This window comes from Aristolochia californica, unplaced genomic scaffold, assembly GCF_029961685.1.
Source record: "Aristolochia californica isolate CCGP_79_NKW_82.1479 unplaced genomic scaffold, dmAriCali1.0.hap1 SCAF_1, whole genome shotgun sequence".
Lineage (NCBI taxonomy): Eukaryota > Viridiplantae > Streptophyta > Magnoliopsida > Piperales > Aristolochiaceae > Aristolochia > Aristolochia californica.
Window position 1 is genome coordinate 53,310,337 of NW_027181770.1, and position 25,470 is coordinate 53,335,806.

General features: G+C 41.8%; 3 protein-coding genes across 3 annotated transcripts; 2 read left to right on the forward strand and 1 right to left on the reverse strand.

The window, feature by feature from the left end:
* Positions 1 to 269: 269 nt before the first annotated feature.
* LOC137950917 (cellulose synthase A catalytic subunit 4 [UDP-forming]) lies at positions 270 to 5,162 on the forward strand. Its single transcript, XM_068797583.1, has 12 exons — positions 270 to 379; positions 473 to 674; positions 963 to 1,078; positions 1,312 to 1,378; positions 1,483 to 1,633; positions 1,784 to 2,396; positions 2,479 to 2,616; positions 2,731 to 2,856; positions 2,939 to 3,151; positions 3,259 to 3,765; positions 3,848 to 4,198; positions 4,293 to 5,162. The coding sequence occupies exons 1-12, from the start codon at positions 329 to 331 to the stop codon at positions 4,872 to 4,874; spliced, it is 3,117 nt and encodes a 1,038-aa protein (XP_068653684.1). The 5' UTR covers positions 270 to 328; the 3' UTR covers positions 4,875 to 5,162.
* A 3,650-nt stretch (positions 5,163 to 8,812) lies between these two features.
* Positions 8,813 to 9,232, reverse strand: LOC137948759 (uncharacterized). The gene has a single exon (XM_068794923.1). It carries the CDS (start codon positions 9,230 to 9,232, stop codon positions 8,813 to 8,815), a length of 420 nt encoding a protein of 139 aa, XP_068651024.1.
* Positions 9,233 to 17,536: 8,304 nt separating this feature from the next.
* On the forward strand, positions 17,537 to 21,613 carry LOC137950928 (MDIS1-interacting receptor like kinase 2-like). The gene is made up of 2 exons (XM_068797595.1): positions 17,537 to 21,037; positions 21,181 to 21,613. The coding sequence occupies exons 1-2, from the start codon at positions 17,764 to 17,766 to the stop codon at positions 21,528 to 21,530; spliced, it is 3,624 nt and encodes a 1,207-aa protein (XP_068653696.1). The 5' UTR covers positions 17,537 to 17,763; the 3' UTR covers positions 21,531 to 21,613.
* The last annotated feature ends 3,857 nt before the right edge of the window (positions 21,614 to 25,470 follow it).

Sequence of the window (25,470 nt, forward strand, 5' to 3'; positions counted from 1 at the left end):
GGCGACTGTCATCAGAAGGAAATATGAAATGATGTCAAATAATCCATTTTGGAAGTAGCAACGAGTGTTTGTTGCGTGTGGGACATACCTCTTGTTTCATATATTACTGTATAGACGCCTTAGTTTTGAAGGCATAGAGCTTGCGTTGGTGTAGGATCAGACCATCCATCCGATTGGCGTCTCTTCGACTCAAACTCTCGACCTTCCAACTCACTAGTAGGTGGAGAGCCCAAGCATCTCACCTGACCATTAATAAAGAACACCGTCTCCCTCCTGATTTCGCCTGAGAGCTCCTCAACACTCACTTCTCTTTCTTTCTCCATCGGCCATGGCGGCCTCCGGGTTTGTCACTAGTTCTCATCTGGGGATTCACGAAGAGGTGGTGGCTTCTTCTTTTCTCTTGCTTGAATGATCATCTTTACGGCTCTCTCATTTTTTTTTTTTTTTTTTTTTGTGTCTTTAATTTGGGCAGGCTAAGCTGCAAAGCCGTCAGTCTTCGAGGCCCAAGGTTTGTCGAGTTTGTGGGGATGAGATCGGTTATAAAGACAACGGAGAGCAGTTTGTGGCGTGCTACGAGTGCGGCTTCCCTGTCTGCCAACCTTGTTACGAGTACGAGAGAAGTGAAGGAAGTCAGTGCTGCCCTCAGTGCAACACTCGTTACAAGCGTCACAAAGGTTCTTTCCATCGAACGCCGTTTCCTGTACATTTTTAAAAGTTTTCTTTATAAGTTCTTCATGCATTACTTGAGCAGATCAGCTTGAGACATATCAACCCGGCATCTATCTGTTGTTTTTCCTGGAGTACTTTGATCACCAAAAGTTGATTGTGAACTGTGATGAGATTAGTATATTAGATGTTATAGACTGCACCATCTAGAGACTTGTAGCGTAATCCTCGAGATATTCGTTCAAGACTTGCAAGGAGAAAAATTATAGATGAAACCCGTCATTTCATATTTTCAGGGTGTGCACGAGTTGGTGGAGACGAAGAGGAGAGCGTCGATGCAGATGATTTGGAAGATGAATTCCAGATCAAGAACCAGAATGAGACCGGCGATCAACACGCTGCGAATCAATCGGTAATCAACATTAACAACTTCCATCAGATTATACGCCACAAAAGATAGGAGAGGCTTTTTGTCTTTATACGTTGTTGGGGCTTTCAGATTAGTTGATAACCAAACAACATCTTGCAAATAATTGCTAAACGAGCTCTTTTGCAATTAGATCTTTTAGTTTCAGATCTTCTTCTCTAATTGTTTGGAGTTATAATCGGGGAGCAACTGAATTAACAGAACTATTTTCTCCTCAGGAGAACGGGGAGAACAACCGACAATGGCATCGAAATGGAGCAGCTTTCTCTTCCATCGCCGGGAGTGGTAGTATTCAAATTTAGGAAATCTGGTTTCTGCTAAGAAAGTCTATTCTACTAAAACGAAACTGAATTTTTCTTGTGATTCTTTTGCTTCCGGAATTTCGGTAGTTGTTGGTAAGGATTTAGATGGCGAAAAGGATGCATTCGGTGGTGTGGAGTGGAAGGAGAGGGTAGAAAAATGGAAAGCAAGACAAGAAAAGAAGGGGCTAGTGACCAAAGAAGATGGAGGGAACGATCAGGAGGAAGAAGACGATTATTTGTAAGACTTGATAATGTTCTTATTCGCTTTTTGGCATTTATACTCTGATGTCTGATCCGATACCTCTAACCTCCTTCCTTTACGTAAAAGCTAAAAAACTTACAAAAATAAAATAAAAAATGACGCTTCAATTCAATTACTGTCTTTCAGGATGGCGGAAGCACGGCAGCCACTCTGGCGGAAGGTTCCGATCCCTTCAAGCAAGATTAACCCATATCGCATTGTCATCGTCCTTCGTCTCGTCATTCTTGCATTCTTCTTTCGTTTCCGTATCCTGACGCCGGCGAAGGACGCCTTTCCACTTTGGCTGATCTCCGTCATCTGTGAAATCTGGTTCGCACTTTCATGGATACTCGACCAATTCCCCAAATGGTTCCCTATCAACCGCGAGACATACCTCGATCGCCTCTCCCTGCGTTTCGAGCGCGAGGGCGAGCCCAACCGTCTCTGCCCGGTTGATGTCTTCGTTAGCACGGTCGACCCATTGAAAGAACCGCCTATCATTACTGCAAATACTGTTCTCTCGATCCTGGCTGTCGACTATCCTGTCGATAAGGTGAGTTGCTATGTCTCAGACGATGGTGCTTCCATGCTCTTGTTCGACACCTTATCAGAGACGGCCGAGTTCGCCAGGAGATGGGTCCCCTTCTGCAAGAAGTTCAACATTGAACCCAGGGCCCCCGAGTTTTACTTTTCACAGAAGATCGACTATTTGAAGGACAAGGTGCAGCCAACCTTCGTCAAGGAGAGACGCGCCATGAAAGTAAGCCTTAAATTTTGTCATTATACAAGCCTGCCATGCTTCTCCAATTTTTCTCTTCATGTGTAATGTCCTTTCTGTACAGAGAGAATATGAAGAGTTCAAGGTAAAGATAAACTCCCTGGTAGCTAAGGCTCAAAAGAAGCCAGAAGAAGGTTGGGTGATGCAAGACGGAACCCCCTGGCCGGGCAACAATACTCGTGATCATCCTGGCATGATTCAGGTTCAACTCGATCGATTTCGTTTCCCTTTTCTATCCATATACTTCCTGTAACCTTCCAGTTTAACTAGCTAGCTAGATTGACAACAAACTTGAATGTTGATAATCTTTATTCAGGTTTACCTTGGAAGTGAGGGCGCCCTCGACGTGGAAGGTAAAGAGCTTCCTCGACTTGTGTACGTCTCACGCGAGAAACGTCCAGGTTATCAGCACCATAAGAAGGCCGGCGCCATGAACGCTCTGGTTAGTGGCTGCGCAAAGCCTCAGTGAGCATATCTTCTGTTGGACTACGGAGAGATATTAACAACTAAATAAATGATTGTAGGTTCGAGTTTCTGCTGTGCTCACAAATTCGCCTTTCATGTTGAATCTCGATTGCGATCACTATATCAATAACAGCAAGGCTATCAGGGAAGCTATGTGCTTTCTGATGGATCCTCAACTGGGCAAGAAGCTCTGCTACGTCCAGTTCCCACAGAGGTTCGATGGCATTGATCGACACGATCGATACGCCAACCGCAACGTCGTCTTCTTTGATGTAAGACCTTACATATAAACACCTCCGTTGCTTTTGATTCAAGTTTTGTTGGTAATTTGAATCTCAAACTGTACTGATACTTGTCTCTTATCTTCTCCACTATGTAGATTAACATGAGAGGCTTAGATGGAATTCAAGGCCCGGTTTATGTAGGCACAGGTTGTGTGTTCAACCGTCCAGCCTTGTATGGGTACGATCCCCCGGTTTCTCAAAAGCGGCCAAAGATGACATGCGACTGCTGGCCTTCTTGGTGTTGTTGCTGCTGCGGTGGTTCGAGAAAATCGAAGAAGAAGGCAGGAAGAGGAGGATTGGGAGGGTTCCACGGCAAGAAGAAGGCAATGATGAAGAAGCAGTATTCAAAGAAAGGGTCGTCGCCGCCCTTCGACCTCGAAGACATAGAAGAAGGATTAGAAGGTTACGACGAATTGGAGAAATCTTCTCTCATGTCGCAGAAAAATTTCGAGAAGCGATTTGGTCAGTCGCCAGTCTTTATCACGTCCACCCTCATGGAAGAAGGCGGCCTTCCTCAAGGAACCAACCCAAATACGCTGATTAAGGAGGCCGTTCACGTTATAAGTTGTGGCTACGAAGAGAAGACGGAGTGGGGCAAAGAGGTATATATAAAGCAACCCTTTTTAATTTCTGCCAGAGTTCTGTGCAGGCGAACGCTAAGTTATCTCTTCTTTCTCATGGCAGATCGGGTGGATCTACGGGTCGGTTACAGAAGACATCTTGACAGGATTTAAGATGCACTGCAGAGGATGGAAGTCTGTGTACTGTATGCCCGAGAGACCGGCGTTCAAAGGTTCTGCACCCATTAACCTTTCGGATCGGCTGCACCAAGTTCTTCGGTGGGCTCTGGGTTCAGTGGAGATCTTCCTCAGCCGACATTGTCCTCTTTGGTACGGTTACGGAGGGAAACTAAAATGGCTAGAGAGGTTTGCATATACGAACACTATTGTCTACCCCTTCACTTCCATCCCCTTGCTTGCCTACTGCACTATTCCGGCAGTCTGTCTCCTCACCGGGAAATTCATCATACCCACTGTAAGTATCATTTTAGTGAGTCCATCGATCCCCAATTCTCTTATTGAAGTCGTATCTGTAAGAACTTAATAATTTCTATTGTCTTTCATTTCAGCTGACCAATCTAGCTAGCATATGGTTCATGGCTCTCTTCCTCTCCATTATCGCGACCGGTGTACTGGAGCTGAGATGGAGTAGCGTCAGCATCCAGGACTGGTGGCGCAACGAACAGTTCTGGGTGATCGGAGGGGTTTCGGCTCACCTCTTCGCCGTCTTCCAAGGCTTCCTGAAAGTCCTGGGAGGAGTCGATACAAACTTCACTGTCACAGCAAAGGCAGGAGAGGACAGCGAATTCGGGGAGCTTTACCTTTTCAAATGGACAACCCTACTGATCCCCCCGACCACGCTGCTCATACTGAATATGGTAGGAGTCGTAGCCGGGGTATCCGATGCCATTAACAATGGCTACGGTTCATGGGGGCCATTGTTCGGGAAGCTGTTCTTCGCCTTCTGGGTCATCGTCCATCTCTATCCTTTCCTCAAGGGTTTGATGGGGAGGCAAAACAGGACGCCTACCATTGTAGTCTTGTGGTCAATTCTCCTCGCCTCCATTTTCTCTCTGTTGTGGGTTCGGATTGATCCTTTCCTGCCGAAGCAACAAGGACCCATCCTTCGGCAATGCGGGATAGAGTGCTGATCATCACCAAAACACTCAATGCCCTTCTAGGTATCTGTCGGCCATTTTTCATGGTGTGTGGTTGTTACAATTACAGTATGTTAGCGTGCTACAAGATTTTTGCATTATTTTGTGCCCTTTTCTGGTTGGTAAAGGAAACAATGAAAGCATCTATCCTTATTCATGCACTTGTAACTTTTCTATGTATATGCCACATTTTGGAAGAGGGAAAAGAGGCTGGTTCAAGTGCAGTCATTTCTTCTGTAGAAAAGTTATGCTATTTATAAGAACATCCTTATTTTTATCTTATTAACAATAATGCTATTACCTCTACTTTATCATTAAAAATTACAAATAATATATTAACATAAATACATGAGATCATAGACATATGTAGAATAAGAATAAATGTGTCATTTGATTCACATTTTAATCTTCAAACTAAAATTTAGATGCACTTACCTGTGTTTAGAGGTACTCTAGTCCATCGTTTATCCGTTTTCGGACATGTCCCATTAGATGTGGTATTTTCAAATACTGCTTCCTAGTTGGAGTTTAATAGATAACTAAGCTAATAAAATTTAAAAGTTTTAAAAAAATAAAATTATTAAATTATCCTCTCTTAGCTCTTGTAGTAGGACTTTTTTTTTTAAAAAAAAAGGACCCATATGTGGGTCTATTTTATTTTTTAAAGTAATTTTATAAAAAATAAATACCTTAATATCCTTGAATTTAATGGATTATGTGGAATGCAATTAGAATTGATCTACAATAGAAAATTTAGTATTTAAAAGGATTGTATTCAAAATATGCCCTCATAAGAATACTCTTACACTCCACCATCTAATTAGGAGCAACTTAATAAGCTTTTGACTGTCAGGTTGTACTGTAATTTAGAGTGGGCAAAATTTACCTAGCCCAATGCCTTGAAAGGTTGGAGAGCCTTCCTCATGGAGTAACTCAGCGAGGGAAGTTTTCCTCTCCCCTCTATGTCGGCAGGTAAGGGGAGACTTCTCTACCTCAAACAAAAGTGAAGTAACTTTCTTCCATCATTGTTGGCTGGAATAGGAAGGACAACACTACCACCTTGCAAAGTGAGGAGGCATCCTCATGATAAGGAATAACCCTACATAGATTAGTGAGTACAAAGAACTTGAGTTTACTAGTTGGAAAGAGGTTTCCTAACTTGACTAGTCATTTTGGGATGGGACTTGGACCCAACTTCACATGGTATCAGATCAGGTACTCATATGTGGAGACTTCACCAAAATTATCCACATGTAGTGCCACAAAAAAAGGGCTTACACGTGCGGGGGAGTAAGGAATAGTCCCACATGGATTATTGAGTACAAAGATCTTGAGTTTATTAGTTGGGACATAGGTTTCTTAAGTTGGCTAGTCATTTTGCGATGGGCCTTGGACCAACTTCACATAGTATCAAACCAGGTACTCATATGTAGGCCCCCACCTAAATTATCCACATATAGAGCCACAAAAGAGGGCATACACGTGAGAAGGGTGTTAAAGAATAGTCCTACATAGATTAGTGAGTACAAAGAACTTGAGTTTATTAATTGGGAAAGAGATTTTCTAAGTTGGCTAGTCATTTTGGAATGGGCCTTGGACCCAACTTCATACAACACACCCTCGCAAGCAATAGGGGACCTCCACCATAGCAAAGGTAGTGGGAGGTTGCTCACTACCCAATAGAGCACCCCATGCTTCACATATGCAAGTTGTAGAGGCAAGGGAGTCATCACAAATGATGGGTGACCTTTTATTATCTGCACTATGAGGGCTAAGGTTTCCCATTCCATGCTTGCACTATTGATGTTTAAAAACCAATATATAGCAAACACATAACAAATAGTTCGAATAACCTCTCTCTTCTATCTTTGCTTCCTCCCTCCTCTCAACCCCTCTTAGCCCTTCATCTTCTTCTGTCTCTACCCCTCAACCCTTTCCCTCTCTCTCTCTCTCTCTACCTCTCTCTCTCTCTCCCTTTATTCATATATCGTTCATTATTTTAGGTCCCTAAAAGTTACAAACCTGTGTGTCTGTGTGTGTGTGTGTGTGTCCAGGGGATGAATCAATTTGTTTAGTCAAATGACATAATCACACAAAGTAACACATGACTTTTTTAGTGGTCCACAACTTAAACAAATCCACTCTCAAAGTGTCTCTACATTTTCAAATTAAATCTTCTAAATCTATTGGCTAACAACACTTACAATGAATGACTACAAAAGTCAATTACAATAACTAGGCTATAGAAGCCTATCAACAACTAATTAGCTACAAAAACCCAGCGCAACTCAAGGACACTCATGCCACAATAACAAGCCACAGTTTAGAAGGCAACAAATGTCTATCAACTGGTGAGCACGACTCACTATAGGTGCAATAGACCAATCATAGATGAAAAGGCTTTGCAATAGATGTAAATTGAGGTTTACTTTGAATTTGCTTACACAATGCTTGTCCAGTTATACTAGCAAGGATCTTTTGGTTTAGAATTAAGGCACACTATATGCCTCTCAACTAGGATGATATTACAATGAAAGTCAAAATCTACCCTTGATCTAATTGTGCCAACCAACAGTGAAGAATAGATCCAATGAATGCAGTCCGATTTGATTTTTATTTATGAAGCTATTTGGAAATTGAACTTATAATTTAAAAGTGGATAGTTCTTGAAAATCAACTTAGAGAGGGTTACTACAATTGGAAAGTAAATCACTTAAGGAAAGAAAAAGTACTAATGTGAATTCCGAGGTGATCTACTTTTGGCTTCCCAAAATAGCGAGGTCAATAGGTTCAAAAAGATACGATTCAAAGAAATGTCGCCCCTCAACCAGCTGGATCCGGAGATGAGTTAAGTCCAGAGCCTCAAGCAGACCAGTTCGAATTTGTGAAGAGGAGACGCACTAAAGAAGGCACTTCATCATCCATAGACCGTCTCAACACTTGAAGAAACTTTGGATGACATTCGGGCGACTCAGGTAGTTGTTCTTGCGACCCAAATAATAGCAAAAGGTTGCGTAAATCGAGTTTCAACAAGGTCAACGGGAGGATTGAGAATCTTCTAGAGACTATTCTTTGTTGTTTATTGCCTCTAGCTTAAATACCACTCTCTCGAGTCCTTAGGACCACCATTTTTTGTCTCCATGGTACTCAACATGTTCATATTGTTATGGTCCTTAGCCATGGATCTAGTAACTCGGTGAGTCAAATAAGGATCCAGCACTGTTAGAGGGTTTCTTAACACGTTTTTGTGAAAAGAAACTCTCTTTTTCTTCCCTCACACGTTATAATTGAAAAGGAGTTTTCTTTTCTCAATTATAGATGCACCAATTCAATCAAGATACTGTTTTAAGGATCCAATTATGAAACCCCACTTTATACCTCACGTCAATGAGTAGGGTTTCTGAATTCGTGCAACTACCAATGCTGAATGTAAAGAGGGTAGTCTCTAGCTCTTCTAAACTCGGAAAAGATAGATAAAAATACCTCTTGAAGACCTCCTTCAATCAGCAACTCGAAAATCCCTTTCTTGATGCTAAGGCTCACGCAAATCCTCCTTCCCTCATTGCTGGTTCGTGGAAGAGATGGATGACTATTGCAGCATGGAAGAGAAGGCTGATTGCTCCTCCTTTTCCTTCCAAGATCTCCTCAAAGACTCCCCAATGGATGCAGCAAACAACCAAGGATAGTTCAAGCCAAGAACCCTAGGATAGGGAACCTAGCAAGAACCTAATTACTCTATTTTACTCTAAATCCGAACTTACCTTATTTCTCATTCCTTACCCTTTAAATAGGGTCATTCACGCCAAGATAGGTTAGGGTTAGGTTTATAAATCTCAACTATACCCCTACCTTCAAGTCTTATTACATAATCAATCAAATTCGAAATTAAAAGCAACATAAGTAATAAAAGTAAAATTAGGTGACTTGGTGAGTCATTGCCTCGTCTTCTGAGTGACTCGGTGTGTTATTGAGTCCATAACATCTGCCTCCCCTTGGAGAAAGAGCTTGTCCTCAAGCTCGTAAGCTGGATAGACCTGTTTGAAGGTCTCTAACCGCTCCCATGTCGCTGCCTCGGGGTCTGTAGGGGTCCACTGCACGAGGATGTCCCACTGGTCATTCGTCACACGCGCCCGGAACACTGCGTAAGGTGTCAAAATGACGTGACCATTGTCCACTGGAGGAAGGAACAGTGGAGAAGAAGGGGTTGGCCCCTTGTGAGGTTTCAGTAGTGAGACATGAAACACATCATGCAGCTTCGCTGTGTCCGGCAATTTTAGTTGATACGCCACCTGCCCGACGTGTCGAATAATGGCAATGGGCCCAAAGTACTTGGGGGATAGCTTATGGCGCATTGGCCCGGCGAGAGAGTGTTGTCAGTACTGCCGAAGACGTAGCCACACATAGTCCCCAACCACGTATGAGACATCCCAGTGGCTCTTGTTGTAAGCCATAGTCATTCGGTCCTGAGCCTTTTGTAGTCGGTCTGTAAACTTCAACACCTGATCTCGATCCATGAGTGCCTCATCAATGGCATCCACACGGGTGGTACCTCCTGTATAAGAGAGAAGCCTCGGGGGGTCCCTCCCATAAAGAACCCGAAAAGGAGAGGACTACAAGGTCGAGTGGAATGAAGTGTTATAACAGTATTCTGCCCAAGGTAGCCATTGGACCCACTATTTCGGTCGATCTCCCACTAAGCACCGGAGATGCATCTCGATGGTCTGATTAACCACCTCGGTTTGGCCATCCATCTGAGGGTGATATGCGGAGGAAAATTTCAATTGCGTGCCACTCAGTCGAAACAGTTCCCTCCAGAAAGTACTCGTGAAAACCATGTCCCGATCACTCACAATAGATTCAGGAATGTCAAGTAAGCGTACAATATGCTCCAAGAAGGTCTGAGCCATGCGGGCTGCCGTGTAGGGGTGAGCCATTGGAATAAAATGACCATACTTGGAGAAGCGATCAACCACCACAAACAAAACAGACTTCCCGGCTGAGAGGGGAAGACCCTCCACGAAGTCCATTGAAATATCTGCCCATACCTGAGTAGGGAGAGCGAGAGGCTGGAGAAGACCTGCAGGACTCAAATGATCTGATTTGTTCCTTTGACATACCTGACAATCAGAGACATATGTAGTAATGGAGGACTTCATAGCCGGCCAATAGAAATCCGCCCGAATACGCCACAACGTCTTCTGTAACCCCTCATGGGTAGAATCATGACAAGCTGAGAGAATGGCTGGAATCAACTCGAACGTGGTCGGAAGGTAAATCCGCTGCTTATAGCAAATTAGTGAATCCTGAATGGACCACTTAGAATCTATCTCCCCATTGGAAATTTTTTGGTGCCTGTAGTGTTGGAAGTGTGGCATGCGCATCACGAACCATATATAGAATGAGAAAACGAGGCTGGCTGATGGCATAGACGAGCTGCTGATGTTCAAAACGTCTAGACAAGGCATCTGCCGCCTTGTTTAATCTGCCCCGCATGATACTCCACTGAGAAATCAAAGCTCATCAACTTACTAATCTAATGTTGTTGTGGTGACGTCGTGAGACACTGCTCAAGTAAGAACTTGAGACTATAATGATCAGTGCATATGAGAAAAGTACGTCCCCATACATATGGCCGCCAGTGTTGGACCGCCTTGGCCAACCCGATCAACTCGCATTCATATGCAGCCAATTTCTAATAACGAGAGGCCAACTGTCGACTTAAATAAGCAATGGGGTGGGAGTTCTGATGCAACACGGCCCCAATGCCCCCACCAGAAGCATCACATTCTATCACAAACAAGTCATCAAAATTTGGAAGCTGTAACACCGGTGTAGATGCAAGAGCATTCTTGAGTGCATCAAATGCCATGGAAGCCTCCTCGTTCCACTGAAAGGAATTTTTTTTGAGGTTTGTCAAAGGTGCTGCCAACGGACCAAAACTCCGAATAAATTTCTGGTAATAACCTGCCAAACCCAAGAATCCTCGTACTGCTGAGCAAGACTGAGGCTGTGGCCACTCACTAATGGCTTGAATCTTCTTGGGATCAACAATGACCCCCTCATAGGAAATAATGTGGCCCAGGTAAGCAACATGAGATGCCCCAAATGAGCATTTGGACTTCTTCAAATATAATTGGTGTGCTCGCAATAAATCAAATACAATTCTCAAATGTGCTAAGCGGTCATCTCGAGATTTGCTATATATGAGTATATCATAAAAAAAAACAAGTACAAATTTTCGAAGGTAAGAGCTAAATACCTCATTCATCAATGCTTGGAAAGTAGAATGAGCATTTGATAGCCCAAAAGGCATGACCACAAATTCAAAGTGGTCGTGATGTGTTCGGAATGCCGTCTTTTCAATATCTGCTGGATGCATGCAAATCTGATGATACCCAGACCATAAGTCTAATTTTGTGAAGACCCACGATCCATGTAGCTCATCGAGGAGCTCCTCCACCACTAGAATGGGAAATTTGTCTTTTACTGTCAGCGCGTTCAACTCACGATAATCAACACAAAAGCGCCAAGTCCCATCATGTTTCTTCACGAGCAGAACTGGTGAAGAGAAGGGGGACCTACTGCTACGAATAAGGCCATGTTGTAGCATCGCCTGGCACTGTCTTTCAATCTCATCTTTCTGGAGGTGAGGGTACCGATACGGACGAACAACTACCACATCTGACCCTGGTTTCAAACATATACGGTGATCACACTGTCTGAGCGGGGGGAGCCCTGTAGGCTCACAGAAAAGGTCGGAGAACTCATCAATCATGCCATCATTACTGCCTACTGAATTATCCGGGGCAGTCAGAGAATGAATGTGCTGCTCTGTTTCTGTCTGACTTCCTTGTAGGAGCACTTGGCTACCACGTAGGACAAAACTCATTGTCAATACAGAAAAGTCCCACAAAATGGGTCCCAACGTTTGTAACCATTTGATTCCCAATACCATATCAAAACCAGCCAGAGGAATAACAAAAAACTCAGCATGAAACAAAGTAGTGCCAATAGTAAAATTTACCGCCTTGCTGATTCCGTAGCTAGGAACCTTCTCCCCATTGGCCACTAAGACCGTGGCTGTCAGATGGGGAAGAATCTGTAACTGCAGGTGCTGGGCCGCCGTCAAAGTAAGAAAATTGTGGGTGTTCCCCGAGTCCACTAGGCCCACGAGTTCCTGATCGAAGATCTGAGCTCTGACTTGCATGGTTTTGGGCGACTTTTGCCCAGTAATTGCATGCAAGGAAATTTCCGGTGGTGCTTCCTCTATCATATCCTCGGTCACCTCGATATCATCATCTTCAACTGTATCAATTAAAAACAATCTTTTGCACTGATGACCAACCCGATATGGTTCATCACAGTTGTAACACAGATTTTTGGACCGCCTCTCCATCATCTCAGCACTTGTCAATTTCTTTATGTACTGAGGTGGATGACTGCTCGATTTCGTATCCCCTAGTAAAGTGGTGCTCGGAGTGTGTCTGGGAGGAGGTGTTGTGGTCCGAACCCCCTGATGATAATTGTGTTTGCTCTGCCAGGTAGAGGAAGTGCTCCTCTCCCCTGACCATGTGGGTCGTCTGTGTAGGGCCTTCTGCCGCAGTTCTAAAGCACGGGCAATATTCATCGCGTGTGATAATGTAATCGGTGCATAGAGCTCCACCTCAAGCTTTAATGCCTCCGTCAGGCCTGCTGTAAATAACGCCACTTGTTGGTCCACTCGTACTATACCGTTTGCTCATGCTAAATTTTCCTGGAACAATTTCTGATATTGCTCCGCGGAACCAGTTTGTCGTAACAGAACCAAATCACCAAGGGATTGCTGTATGCCGGAGGACCAAAACGAAGAGAGCATAAATTCTTAAATTCTTCCCACTCCACAACTGGTCTATCCGCCTCAACTTGTTGATACCAGAGTTGTGCTTCTCCTAGTAAGTGGAAAACAGCCACCCCCACTTTATCATACGCTGGTACTCGTTGATGGGCAAAAAAATTTTGCAACGATATAGCCATACCAAAGGGTCTTCTGACCCATTATAAGTGGGAAATTCAAGTTTAGTGTACCTAGGTACTGTGCCTCCTCCCTGGTGGAAGGGTCCCCCCGGGATGAAGGGTCCTTGCTGGCCATGTACAGTGCCTCCCCCCTGGTTGAAGGGTCCCCCTAGGATGAAGGGTCCTTGCTGGCCGGAGAAACTCGTGCGCTTCGTAAACTCATCTCCCCCTCTGTTATATGAATGGTCCCCTCCTCTTTGCTCTGGAGTTGTGTTCCTTCCAGTAGTCAGACCAGTCTCCATGCTGTCCATTCTTCCATTCAAGGTCTCCATACCGATATCAACCTTAGAGAACCTCTCCTCCAATTCAGCAAATATTTTCTCATTATCTGCAGTGCCTTTGAGGATAGCTTCAAGCAATTCATGGCTGCTGATATCTGTCGGGTTACCCTGCTCTGATACCAAGTTGTTATGGTCCCTAGCCATGGATTTAGTAACTCGGTGAGTCAGATAAGGATCTAGCACTATTAGAGGGTTTCTTAACACGTTTTTTGTGAAAATAAACTTTTTTTCTTCCCTCCCACGTTATAATTGAAAAGGAGTTTCCTTTTCTCAATTATAGATGCACCAATTCAATCAAGAGATTGTTTTAAGGATCCAATTATGAAACCCCACTTTATACCTCACGTCAATGAGTAGGGTTTTTGAATTCATGCAACTACCAATGCAGAGAGGTATCAGAGCAGGGTAACCCGGCAGAGAGAAGCACCAATGAATACTTTCATAAATTAGGTAATCAGGGCAAGGTAACCTGGCAGAGAGAAACACCAATGAATACTTTGAATTGCTTGAAAGAAAATTTGATACTGTCCTAGAGAGGTTCTCAAAAATTGATATCGATATGGAGACCTTGAAGGGAAGAATGGATAACATGGAGAATGGTCTAACTACTAGCAAGAAATTTGTTGCATTGGAGGAGAAGTTCACTCTCAGTTTGGAAACCTTGAAAGGAAGGATGGATAGTATGGAGACTGGTCTGAGCACTGGCAAGAACCCAATTTCGGGAGACCATTCGCAGATCAGAGGGGGAGATGAGTTTACTAGACCCACGAGTTTCTCGGGTCAGCAAGGACCCTTCATTCCGGGGGGGACACCTCAACCAGGGGGCATGCACTGTACCTCTCATTCCAGATCAGAGAGTAGGGGACCATTTGTATAACAGAGGGGGAGATGAATTTTCGAGGCGCACGAGTTTATCGGGACAACAAGGACCCCTCATTCCGGGGGGACACTTCTACCAGGGGGAGGCACTGTTCCGAGGTATACTAAAATGGATTTCCCTACTTATAATGGGTCAGAAGACCCTTTGATATGGTTGTATCGATGCGAAAAAAATTTAGCCATCAGCGATTCCCAACCTATGACCGAGTCAACGTAGCTGTTTTTCACTTACTAGGGGAAGCACAACTTTGGTACCAGCTAGTTGAGGTTGATAGCGAGGTGGTAGATTAGGATGAATTTAAGCGACTGTGTTCTCTCTGTTTTGGTCCTCCAGCTTACAGTAACCCTTTGGGAGATTTGGTTTTACTATGCCAAACTGGGGTTGTGGAGCAATATCAAAAATTGTTCCAGGAAAAATTAGCACGAGCAAGCAGTATGGTACAAGTGGATCAGCAAGTTGCGTTGTTTACAGTAGGACTGACTGAGGCCTTAAAGCTTGAGGTGGAGCTCTATACACCTGTTGACTTATCCAGCGCTATGAATATAGCTCGTGCTTTAGAACTGCGACAGCAGGCACAGCACAGACGACCTCCATGGTCAAGGGAACGAATTCCTCCGAGAAACAACCGGGGTATTACTTTGATAGGGGATTCGAGATCTAGTCATCCTACACCTCCTTATATAAAAAAATTGACAAGTGCTGAGATGGCGGAACGACGGGCTAAGAATCTGTGTTACAACTGTGATGAACCATATCGGGTTGGGCATCAGTGCAAAAGATTGTTTTTGATCGATAAGGTTGAAGATGAGGATATCAAGGTGACAGAGGATATGATTGAGGAAGAATCACCGAACATCTCCCTACATGCCATTACTGGGCAGCAATCGGCCACAACTACGCAGAATAGGAGCGGCTCAACAACTTCCACCAGGTCTACCCAGCTTCCGAGCTTGAGGACAAACTCGATCTCCAAGGGGGGGCAGATGTTATGGACTCAATAAGACTGAGTCATCTACTTTACTTTTATTATTTATGTTGCTTTTAATTTCGAATTTTATTGATTTGTAATAAGACTTAAAGGTAGGGGTAGAATTGGGTTTTATAACCCTAACCTATGTTGATGTTAATTACCCTATTTAAGGGGTAAGGATGGAGAAATAAAGCAAGTTCGGAATTAGCATAAACTAGAGTAAATTAGGTTAATCTAGGTTCTCCTCGAGCTCCCTCTTCTAAGGATTTTGGTGTGAACCTTCACTGCTATCTTGGTGTTTCCATTTTTTGTCTCCATGGTACTCAACATGTTCATATACATGTACTTTTTATTACTCAAAGCATTGTATCTCAATACACCTTTTGTACTCATTTTCATATATATATATACATATATATGTTTGTATGTGTGTGTGTGGGAGAGAGAGAGAGAGAGAGAGAGAGAGAGAGAGAGAGAGAGATAAGTCCTTGAGCCACACTTTTTGCGTACTCACATGCTTACTTTTTTTTATCTTTTTGAGTATGAAAAAAATGGGTAAAAAAAGATGGAAAATTAGACCTATTTTATTTTTTCCATGTTAGGTTTTGTCATCATAAAAAAGGGTGAGATACTTAACCATAGGTTGACTCCTTTCATGATTTTGATGATAACAAAACTTAATAGAGCTAACAATTTACTAACTAAGTATTTCAAATACCTTACCTTCAAGAGTCAATGTATCTCATGGTCTAAAACTTCAAAACGATCAAGCTTACTCAAGAGCTCAAGCAACATTGCAAGACATCTCTTGAAGAAGCACCCATGAGGAAGAAGACAATGTGAACACTCAAGTTCAAGTGTCATTGATGTATATCAAAACTCAGTCAAATATGTAAGAGAGTTTTTCTAACTCCTTTCTTTAAAGCACAATGGTATACATCGAGCTTTAGGACACATTGCATGTACACATAATTAGGAAGATCACACATATCCTCTAAAACATGTTAAAGCACTTATCTTAAATCATTTCCATGCTTCTTTAAAAGTCAATTTAGTTGAACTGCCACTGGAATGATCGATCAACACCTGCCAATGATCAATCATCCAGAAGTGTGCAAGCCAAGACTATAATGCATGATCGATCAATCTTAGTTGATTGATCAATCATCAAGAACAAGATCATTTTATATTACATGATCGATTGTAAGAAGTTCACTAATCAATCATACTTGTATTGAACAACAAGAGGGAATTCTAATTTGTAGATCATCCCCTGGTAATGATCGGTCAATCATGTTGATTTCTAGGGACAACACAAACAAAAGAGATCTCAAGGGAAGGAGAGAAGAGAAGAACTCTAATTCTTGCGAGAGACGAGAGAAGAGAAGAATTCTAACTCTTGGGAGAGAGGAGAGAAGAGACCAAGGGAGAGAGAAGGAAGAGGAAAAGAGAAAGAGACGTATGGGCAAACTTAAGCCCAGAGGAAGAGGCTTGACTAGGGTTATGGACCTTTTCTAATTCTCCCCCTTAAACTTTATTTATAAATGCTAAAAGTACCAATATTTATAGGTTTGGAGCGCCTGTAGAATAGCGTAAAAGGAAGTGGTGTCTCACCATAGCTTATATAATCTGATGTAGAGCAGATGTGATTGTAGTCTCAAGATAGCTACAAATCCTCTTGGAGATTACAACATTCCGCCATTATAATCTTTTTAAGGCACAATTTAAAAGTAGATGTACCACCATACTTGTTATTAAATTTCATTCATAGAACAGTCAATTATAATCATAAATATTCATTAACAAACTATAACCAACACTGTGGGACAATGAAGTTGAATGTCTACTCAATTTTGTTGAAAAGTTTCAAGTATGGAAGGAAAGATAAAAGAGTTTAGCCAAAGGAACAGGGGTCTTCCTTCCCTTCCTTCCTGGAGTCAATTTTTTGTCTGGTTAAGTGGATAGTCATGGTTAAAGCTTGTTGATTCCTTTTGATGTTTGGAACTTTAGCGACAGGGAAGGGACGATCAATTCTACAGTTTGGATTCTAGAATTTACAACATCCAGAGAGCTTTGAGGAAGACAAGTGAAAACATGCGGAGAATAGCTTACTATTTGGACAACCCAATACCAGTCTTGGTCTTCCTTCCCCTCTGTAAAAAAAAACAAAAAGTGGGACTCCAGGTAAGAAAGCAACAATTTGCTTAACCATTGGCCATTCCTGAACGTATGAGACCCACTTTTTTCTCAAGTCCGAACACATCTTTTTCAGAATTCAGACAGAGCGTTTTTTGGATTTCTTCGATTGATGTCTATCCTGTTTGATAAGAAATAGGTGATTAGCAATCGGCACAGGACGGTCGATATACTTTTCGTCAAAATCCAGCAAATTCCGAGAAGACGACGCGGGCAAATGAAAGTCAACAAGGACACTCCGGTCAAGACGTTCAGTGCTTCTCCGCGGTCTTTATAGGCGGCTTATGGCCACCGTGTTTCACATCGCAGAAAAAATCGTGTTATTTTCTTCTGGTTTAAAACCATTACAGAAACTACAGCAGTTCTGTGATGTGTCTACTTTCAACTCCAAGAAGAAGCTGAGCAATATATCTACTTCTTAAATTCCTCTCCTCTGTTTCATGCTTCCTCTGCCCCGTTCCTCGCATTTACGACCAGTGACTGGGTTTCACTGCAAGAAGAACCATGAGGCCACAGCTACAAGGGTGCTTCCTGTTTATTCTCTGCTCTTCCGTTTTGGTTAATGTCACAGCTCAAGATGAAGCTCGGGCTCTGCTAAGATGGAAAGATAGCTTAAATTCTCACTCCCTAATCTCGTGGACTTTGGCTAATGGCTCCTCCAGTCCGTGCAGATGGACTGGAATCAAATGTAATGCCGCCGGAAGCGTCGTGGAGATAAATCTGCCTCAATCGGAACTCGACGGCACACTCGAGAAATTCAATTTTTCCGCCTTCCGGAATCTCGTGAGATTGGATCTCGATGTCAACAATCTTGTTGGATTACTCCCTTCTGAAATCGGAAGTCTGAAGAAAATCACCTATCTTGATCTGGGTACCAACAATTTCAATGAGTCGATCCCGGCAGAGATTGGGAACCTCTTGGAGCTCCGTGTGCTCCGCCTCAACAACAATAGCTTCACCGGAAATATCCCATATCAGCTCAGTAATCTCCGAAAGGTATGGAACTTCGACCTTGGTGGTAACTACCTTAATTTACCAGACCCACTTCGTTTTTCAGGTTTGCCGTCGGTGACTCGCCTCGTTATCTATCTCAACAATCTTACCGATTTCCCTCCCTTCATATTCAACTGCCCAAAGTTGATTTATCTGGATCTGAGTGAGAATCTTATCGCGAGCCCCATACCTTCGGAACTCTGGACTAATCTCAAGAATTTGGAATTCCTCAAACTCACTGACAACACCATTGAGGGATCGATTCCAGTGACAGTCGCTCATCTCACCAAGCTTCGGCACCTTGGTTTGGGATATAACAGTCTAAATGGTTCCATCCCTCCTGAAATTGGCTCTCTCTCGAACCTCGAAGTCCTAGAATTGAACAACAATCCGTTGGAGGGACCAATACCACCCTCAATTGGAAATCTCACCAAGCTTCAGCGACTAGAGCTTACTGACGCAGGGTTGGAGTTCACCATCCCTGATGAACTTGGCTCTTGCACCAACCTCACCTACCTCGCCTTGGCGGTCAACCGACTCTCTGGTGTCTTGCCCCTTTCTCTGTCTAAACTTACTCAAATCACCGAAATCGGGCTATCTGGAAATCGTTTCTCCGGCGAAATCCACCCATATTTTTTATCCAATTGGACACGGCTCATTTCTTTGCAATTGCAGTCCAACAACTTCACAGGAAAAATCCCTCCTCAAGTTAGGTCCCTTCGTAAACTTCAGTACTTGTTCCTGTTCGATAATTCGTTTTCAGGTCAGATACCCGCAGAGATTGGGAACTTGACGGATTTGATAATCCTTGACTTGTCCGATAACCAACTAAGCGGACCAATCCCTTCTACCATAGGGAGGCTAGATTCGGTGAAGAACATAAGCCTTTTCGGAAATGAATTAAGCGGAATCATTCCAGACGAGATAGGCAATATCAGCACTCTCGAGTTCTTGGATTTGTCTGGAAACAATCTTCAGGGATCCCTGCCTTCCACAATAACCAGTCTGCAAAATTTACTTCTCTTTTATGTACCGTCGAACAATCTCACTGGTACTATACCCGAAGATTTTGCGCCTCCTTTCCTTAAAAATGTTAGCTTCGCCGCGAACAATTTTTCTGGGCGGCTCCCTCCACGAATCTGCGAAGGTGGAGAACTTGTATATATTACAGCCGATAACAACAAGTTTACCGGTCCCATTCCCGAGAGCCTCAAAAATTGCACAGGCTTAACCAGGGTCCGGCTCGAAAACAACCTGCTCGACGGAAACATCAGCGAAGCGTTCGGTGTTTACCCCGATCTTGATTATATGGATTTGAGCAACAATCGACTTTACGGTGAACTGTCACCGAAATGGGCAGATTGTGAGTCGCTTTCCTCCTTCAGATTATCTGGAAATTCAATTTCTGGAACAATCCCGGCAGCAATCGGACGGATGCAGCAGCTAGAAGTCTTTGGAATTGCATCCAATGAATTGACAGGGGAAATTCCTAAAGAGCTCTTCAATTCATCATCTCGTTTGTACGATTTGAATTTGAGTCGTAATCAGCTTTCTGGGCAAATACCAGCAAGGATTGGGCAATCGACACTTTTACAGAAACTGGACCTGTCTGGAAACAATTTAACCCACCCGATACCAGATGAGCTCGGAGATTGCCAAAACCTCATTACCTTGAAACTGGGCATGAACAAATTAAATGGCTCAATCCCTTTTCGATTGGGCAGTCTGACATTCCTACAGACGGAGCTGGACCTAAGCCAGAATTTGCTAACTGGGAGCATACCCTCGCAATTTGACAGTTTCAGACAGTTGGAGAAGCTTAATATCTCCCATAACTTGCTCACGGGTTCAATCCCACCATTAGGGGACATGTTCGGTCTTCGAGAAGTTGATATCTCCTTCAACAATCTCAGCGGTCCTCTTCCGAACGCTCAGGCATTTGTAAAAGCATCTCGTGAAGAATTACAGGGTAACCCTGGTTTGTGCAGTAATAAACAAGTGCAAGGTTTGAAGCCTTGCAGCAGCTCTGTTTCCTCAAAAAATGGGTCCAAGAAAACCAACTGGAAAGTGATAATCGCCGTCCTGGTGCCAGTAGCCTTAGTTGCCATTCTTCTGTCAGCAGCAGTCATAATTGTTCTGCATCGGCGTAGGTCCAAAACGCCGGATGAAGAAAACTACACCTCAACCGGAGAGAGCTCCTTTTCAATATGGAATTTTGATGGGAGATTAGCTTTCAAGGACCTGGTTGCCGCCACCGAGAACTTCGACGACAAGTACATTATAGGGAGAGGAGGGCAGGGATCCGTATACAAAGCATTACTTCCCAAGGGCGAGATTGTCGCTGTGAAACGCCTCCACAAGTCTTCCGACGACGGGTTTTCTGATATAGACAAGAAGAATTTCGAGAGCGAAATAAGGGCCTTGACAGAAATCCGGCACAGGAACATTATCAAGTTCTATGGCTTCTGCTCCATGAACGGGAGCATGTTTCTGGTGTACGATTTTGTAGAGAGGGGTAGTCTGGGTGGTATTTTGTACGCCGAAGAAGGAAGGAACTTGGACTGGGTGACGAGATTGAAGATCATCAAAGGGCTTGCTCACGCTCTGTCCTACCTCCATCATGACTGCAAACCCGCAATTGTGCATCGCGACATATCCAGAAACAACGTCCTGCTGGATTCAGCGTATGAACCTCGCCTCTCCGACTTCGGCACGGCGAGATTGTTGAAACCCAATGACTCTCTCTGGACAGCACCAGTCGGCGCCTATGGCTACATAGCTCCAGGTAAGTTCATTTACTTACAATTAATCCAATTGGATTCTAATTCATCGACTAAGATAACTCTGGTTGATCTCGATGCTCAGGGAGGGGCAGCAAAGAAAGACTGACTGACATCTTTCATTTTTCGTTTTCTGTACTTTGAGCAGAGCTTGCTACAACAATGAAGGTGACAGAGAAATGTGACGTGTACAGTTTCGGAGTTCTTGCTTTAGAAATCGCAATGGGGAAGCACCCAGGCGAGATTGTCTCAAGGTTAGAGAAAGGAGATTGGGATATGCTTCTGGTAGAAGCGTTAGATGAAAGGCTTCCTCCTCCGACACGTTTACTGGCGCAAGAGCTGGTTTTTGTGATGAAGTTGGCATTGCGATGCACTCTGCCCAATCCACGGACTCGACCTACAATGCATCATGTGTCTAGTGAACTCTTGGCTCGGAACTCTCCTCCTCTTTCCGAGCCTCTACGAACCATAACACTTCGAAATTTGAAGGTTATGTAGCGACCTCACCTATTGAACTCTCCACAATATGTAAACATGGGAAGTGAAGATTGAAAAGACAAAAGGCTGAGTTTGTAACTATTTGTGAGTTGTTATGCACAACTTCTATGAATGAAAAAAAAAAAAAAAAAATCTTCTATCTATTATGATAATTTGAGAGTCACTTAATGAAGAACCCGATTGACCATTCTTGGTGTAAACACATTAAAATTGGATAACACTTTACTCGAGAATTGGTCAAATTATGCTAATCAAAATTAAATTTGTTTTTATCAAATTTCAATGAGCAAATGTTTTCACATAGCCCTTAGAATTTGATTGATTCTCTAAGCTACGAGGAGGGCTAATAAGTTTATAACTTGAAAAAAATTAAAAAAAATTAATTATATCAAAATTGAAAATTCAAAAATGAGGCCGAGGATAGACATTACCCGTATTTTTTTATTTTATTTTTTGCATTTTAGTAAACACCAGTGGTGCTTCTACTACAAATCTTATTCATATTTCTTTTTTTACTCATAGAGTTTGTACTATTGTCTTACTTGAGTATAATCTTTTTTAAGTATGACAAAAAGAGAGGGGGGAGGGGGGAGGAGTGTGTTGTGGATTAAGGGGGAGTAAATTATCGTGCATGCAAGAATCTAGGGGAAACCTATTTTAAGGAATTAAGTACTTGTGTAGTAATGATAGAAGATTAGTACTTTGTTTCATATGGTTGATGAATTTGAGAATATGCGTAGAGATATGATCTTTTTGGCAACATCATATCATTCCAAAAAAATTATCAAAATATCCCTTTAATGTATATAAATTTCAAGCTAGGAAATTTTTCAAATGAAAAAGGGAAAGATTGTTAGACCAATGGTAAAATAGTATTGGTCTCCATTATTTTAATGATAACAAAATAGGTAGCATGAAATTGTTTTGCTAACTTTTTTATCAATATATTTAAACACATGTCTTTTAACACAAATATTGTGAGGTCTACGATAAAAATTCAACATAAAATAATAGTCAATCAAGTTACCAAGTCAAGAGCCGAAGCAAAAACATATTGAAGAATATTTGTGTTAAGAAGAACTTACACAAAGGAGACATGTTGACCATAGGTTGACTCCCATGTTGTTTTTTATAATAAAAAAATTTAATTGAATCTAACAATTTGCAAAACTAAGTATTTTAAATACTTCACCTTCAAGGGTTAATGCATCTCAAGGTCTAAAGCTTCAAAACGATCAAGCCTACACAAGACCTTAAGCATCATTGAAGGATATCTCTTGAAGAAACACCCACAAAGAAGAAGACAACGAGAAGACTAGAGTTCAAATATAAAAGTCAAATGCCCAAACTCAATCAAAACGTAAAAGAGTATTCCTAAACTCCCTTCTTTGAGTACAATTGTGATTTGGAGCGTTAGGTCATAAATTGCATATAGACATATTTAGGAACATAATAAACATCACTTAGAAAATGCTAGAGCACTTAGAGAAAAATATTCTCATGCTTTAAAAGTAAACACAGTTGAACTAGCACTGGAATGATCGATCAACCTCTACCAATGATCGATCATCCAGAAGTGTGTAGGCTAGAAATATAAAACATGATCGATCAACCATACTTAATTGATCGATCATCTAGAACATGGTCATTTCATGCTATAAAGCATGATTGATCATCCCATTTGGATTGATCGATCATCTTGGCACTGGAATGATCGTTCAACCTCTACCAATGATCGATTATCCAGAAGTGTGTAAGCCAGAAATATAAAGTACGATCAATCAACCAACGTTGATTGATTGATCATCCAAAACATGGTCATTTCATGCTATAAAGCATGATCGATCATCCCATTTGGATATCAATCAATTCTGCCTAGGAAAGATCTACATGGAATGATCGATCATTGTTCCAGATTGATTGATTAGATAGAATCTTGCCAGTGAGGGACATGCATGATCGATCATAGGAAATGTACCAATCGATCATACTTGTATTGCAAAGCCAAAGGGAATTATGATTGATCAATAACTTTTCTAGACCATGGTAACATATCGATCGATCAGTCCATCGATCAATAAGTCATTGTCTAATAGAAAAGTAGTGACTATTATTGATTGATCGATCAATCATTCTATAGTGATCGATCAATCAAGGTACTATTTTTTGCAAACAAGCAAATAACGTTAGTTTGAGTTAGGGGAGTAATAAATACCCTACCAAATCGTATATTGAGAAGTTAATGAGCATTTATTAGCAAATACTTCAAGCTTTTATTCTCAATCTTTCAAAATCTCTCAAAAGTGTTTTAGAGTAAAATTGTGGACCATCTCATCCTTGCCTTCATATAGTCAAACTCCTTCAATCACTTCACATTTTGTTGCTAAGGAAGAGGAAGGTTGGATCTCTCAAGGATAAGAATCTCTCCAAGTAAGGGTGAACATTTTTCCTTTTTTTTTTTTCTTAAAGTTGAAAAAAGTTCATCTAGAACCTCTACAATCAAGATAGAAAAGGCCAGCTAGAGTATAATCTAGCAACGATCTCTTGGGGAGATTGTTGTAGTAAAAAATGTGTATGGAGCTACACGTGGATTAAAAGAGAGCCAAAATCTATTTGTATAATTCTTGCTATTAGAGTTTTTAAATAGTGGAATTTCTCAAACTAGGGTTCTTGGGCGGTGAATACCAATAAAGAAACGATACAAAAAAATCTTTTGTCTCCTATGGTGTGTGCATGTTTTGATTTACATTGAATTGCTCTTATGTATAGTTTTTAAATAGTGAAATTTCTCAAACAAGGGTTCTTGGGTGGTGAATACCAATATAGAAATGATACAAAAAATTCTTGTCTCCTATGGTGTATGCATGTTTTGATTTACATTGAATTTCTTTTACGTATAATTTTTTATTACACACATAACTTTATTTTAATTTGATATTCTCAATTCATCCCCCCCCCCCCCCCCCCCCTCCCTCTTGAGAAGCCATTTGGGCCAACAAAACAAACAAATATTTAAAGCCCATAGTTAAAGTTAGAAAGAAAATCTCATATACTTTAGCTATGTAAGTAGCCAATTCTTATGCACAAATATTCATTTAAGAGCTCATTCAAATGTTTTAGAACCTTTAAATCAATCTTTTTAGCATTAGTCATGCTTTGAACTTAATGGTATACATTGCAAATCAATATGATCGATGAACTATAAAGAATGATTGATCATACCTTAGCAAAAGGCATATGTATAACATTTGATTGATCAACTTGTTGTCATAATCGATCAACTAGTGTGCAGAAAAATAGGTCTATAAAGCATGATCAATCAACCCCCCCTAGGCATGATAGATCAATCAAATTGTTGTAGGTAGAAGTTATAAAGCATGATCGTTCAACCTATCCACGCGTGATCTACCAATGAAAATCTTGCAAGGCTGGTTTATAAAAGTTTGATCAATCAACTTTTTGCATTGAATGATGAACCCATCTAGCATGATCGATCATAAGGGTAACACTATAGTTGTTGGGGCTCAACTTATCGATCACACCTTTTCATTAACTGATCAACAATTTGTGTACTTTTTTCTATACCATCTAATAATGACTATTTTAGGTAGGAAACTTTTATATAAGCTCACAAACTCTTTGAGGAGCATAATTTGAGTTGTCATTGGCATGGCTATACTTTGGAGAAATATTCTCAAGTAAAACTTTCTTATTTTATCCCTTTGCAAGAAAAAAAAATCTCATTTCCACCAAATCTCTTCAAATCCTCTTGTATTTCTCATCATTCTTAGTTCCATCAAGCTCCACATATCTTATTCCACGTGTTTAAAGTTTGGAAGCTTGGATCTCACCAAGGGAAGGGTTATCTCTCCAAAAGGAAGTTGTAAGTTTCATTTTTATCATTTGTATTTTTAATTTCTTAGTAAGAAGTTCTCTAGTA

Excerpts from the sequence above, each read along its gene's own strand:
- LOC137948759 (XM_068794923.1), bottom strand. The coding sequence starts at position 9,232 with ATGCGCCATAAGCTATCCCCCAAGTACTTTGGGCCCATTGCCATTATT.
- LOC137950917 (XM_068797583.1), top strand. The coding sequence starts at position 329 with ATGGCGGCCTCCGGGTTTGTCACTAGTTCTCATCTGGGGATTCACGAA. Across the intron at positions 3,766-3,847 it reads AGACGGAGTGGGGCAAAGAG|ATCGGGTGGATCTACGGGTC; the intron begins GTATATATAAAG and ends TTCTCATGGCAG. Across the intron at positions 4,199-4,292 it reads GGAAATTCATCATACCCACT|CTGACCAATCTAGCTAGCAT; the intron begins GTAAGTATCATT and ends CTTTCATTTCAG.
- LOC137950928 (XM_068797595.1), top strand. The coding sequence starts at position 17,764 with ATGAGGCCACAGCTACAAGGGTGCTTCCTGTTTATTCTCTGCTCTTCC. Across the intron at positions 21,038-21,180 it reads CTATGGCTACATAGCTCCAG|AGCTTGCTACAACAATGAAG; the intron begins GTAAGTTCATTT and ends TACTTTGAGCAG.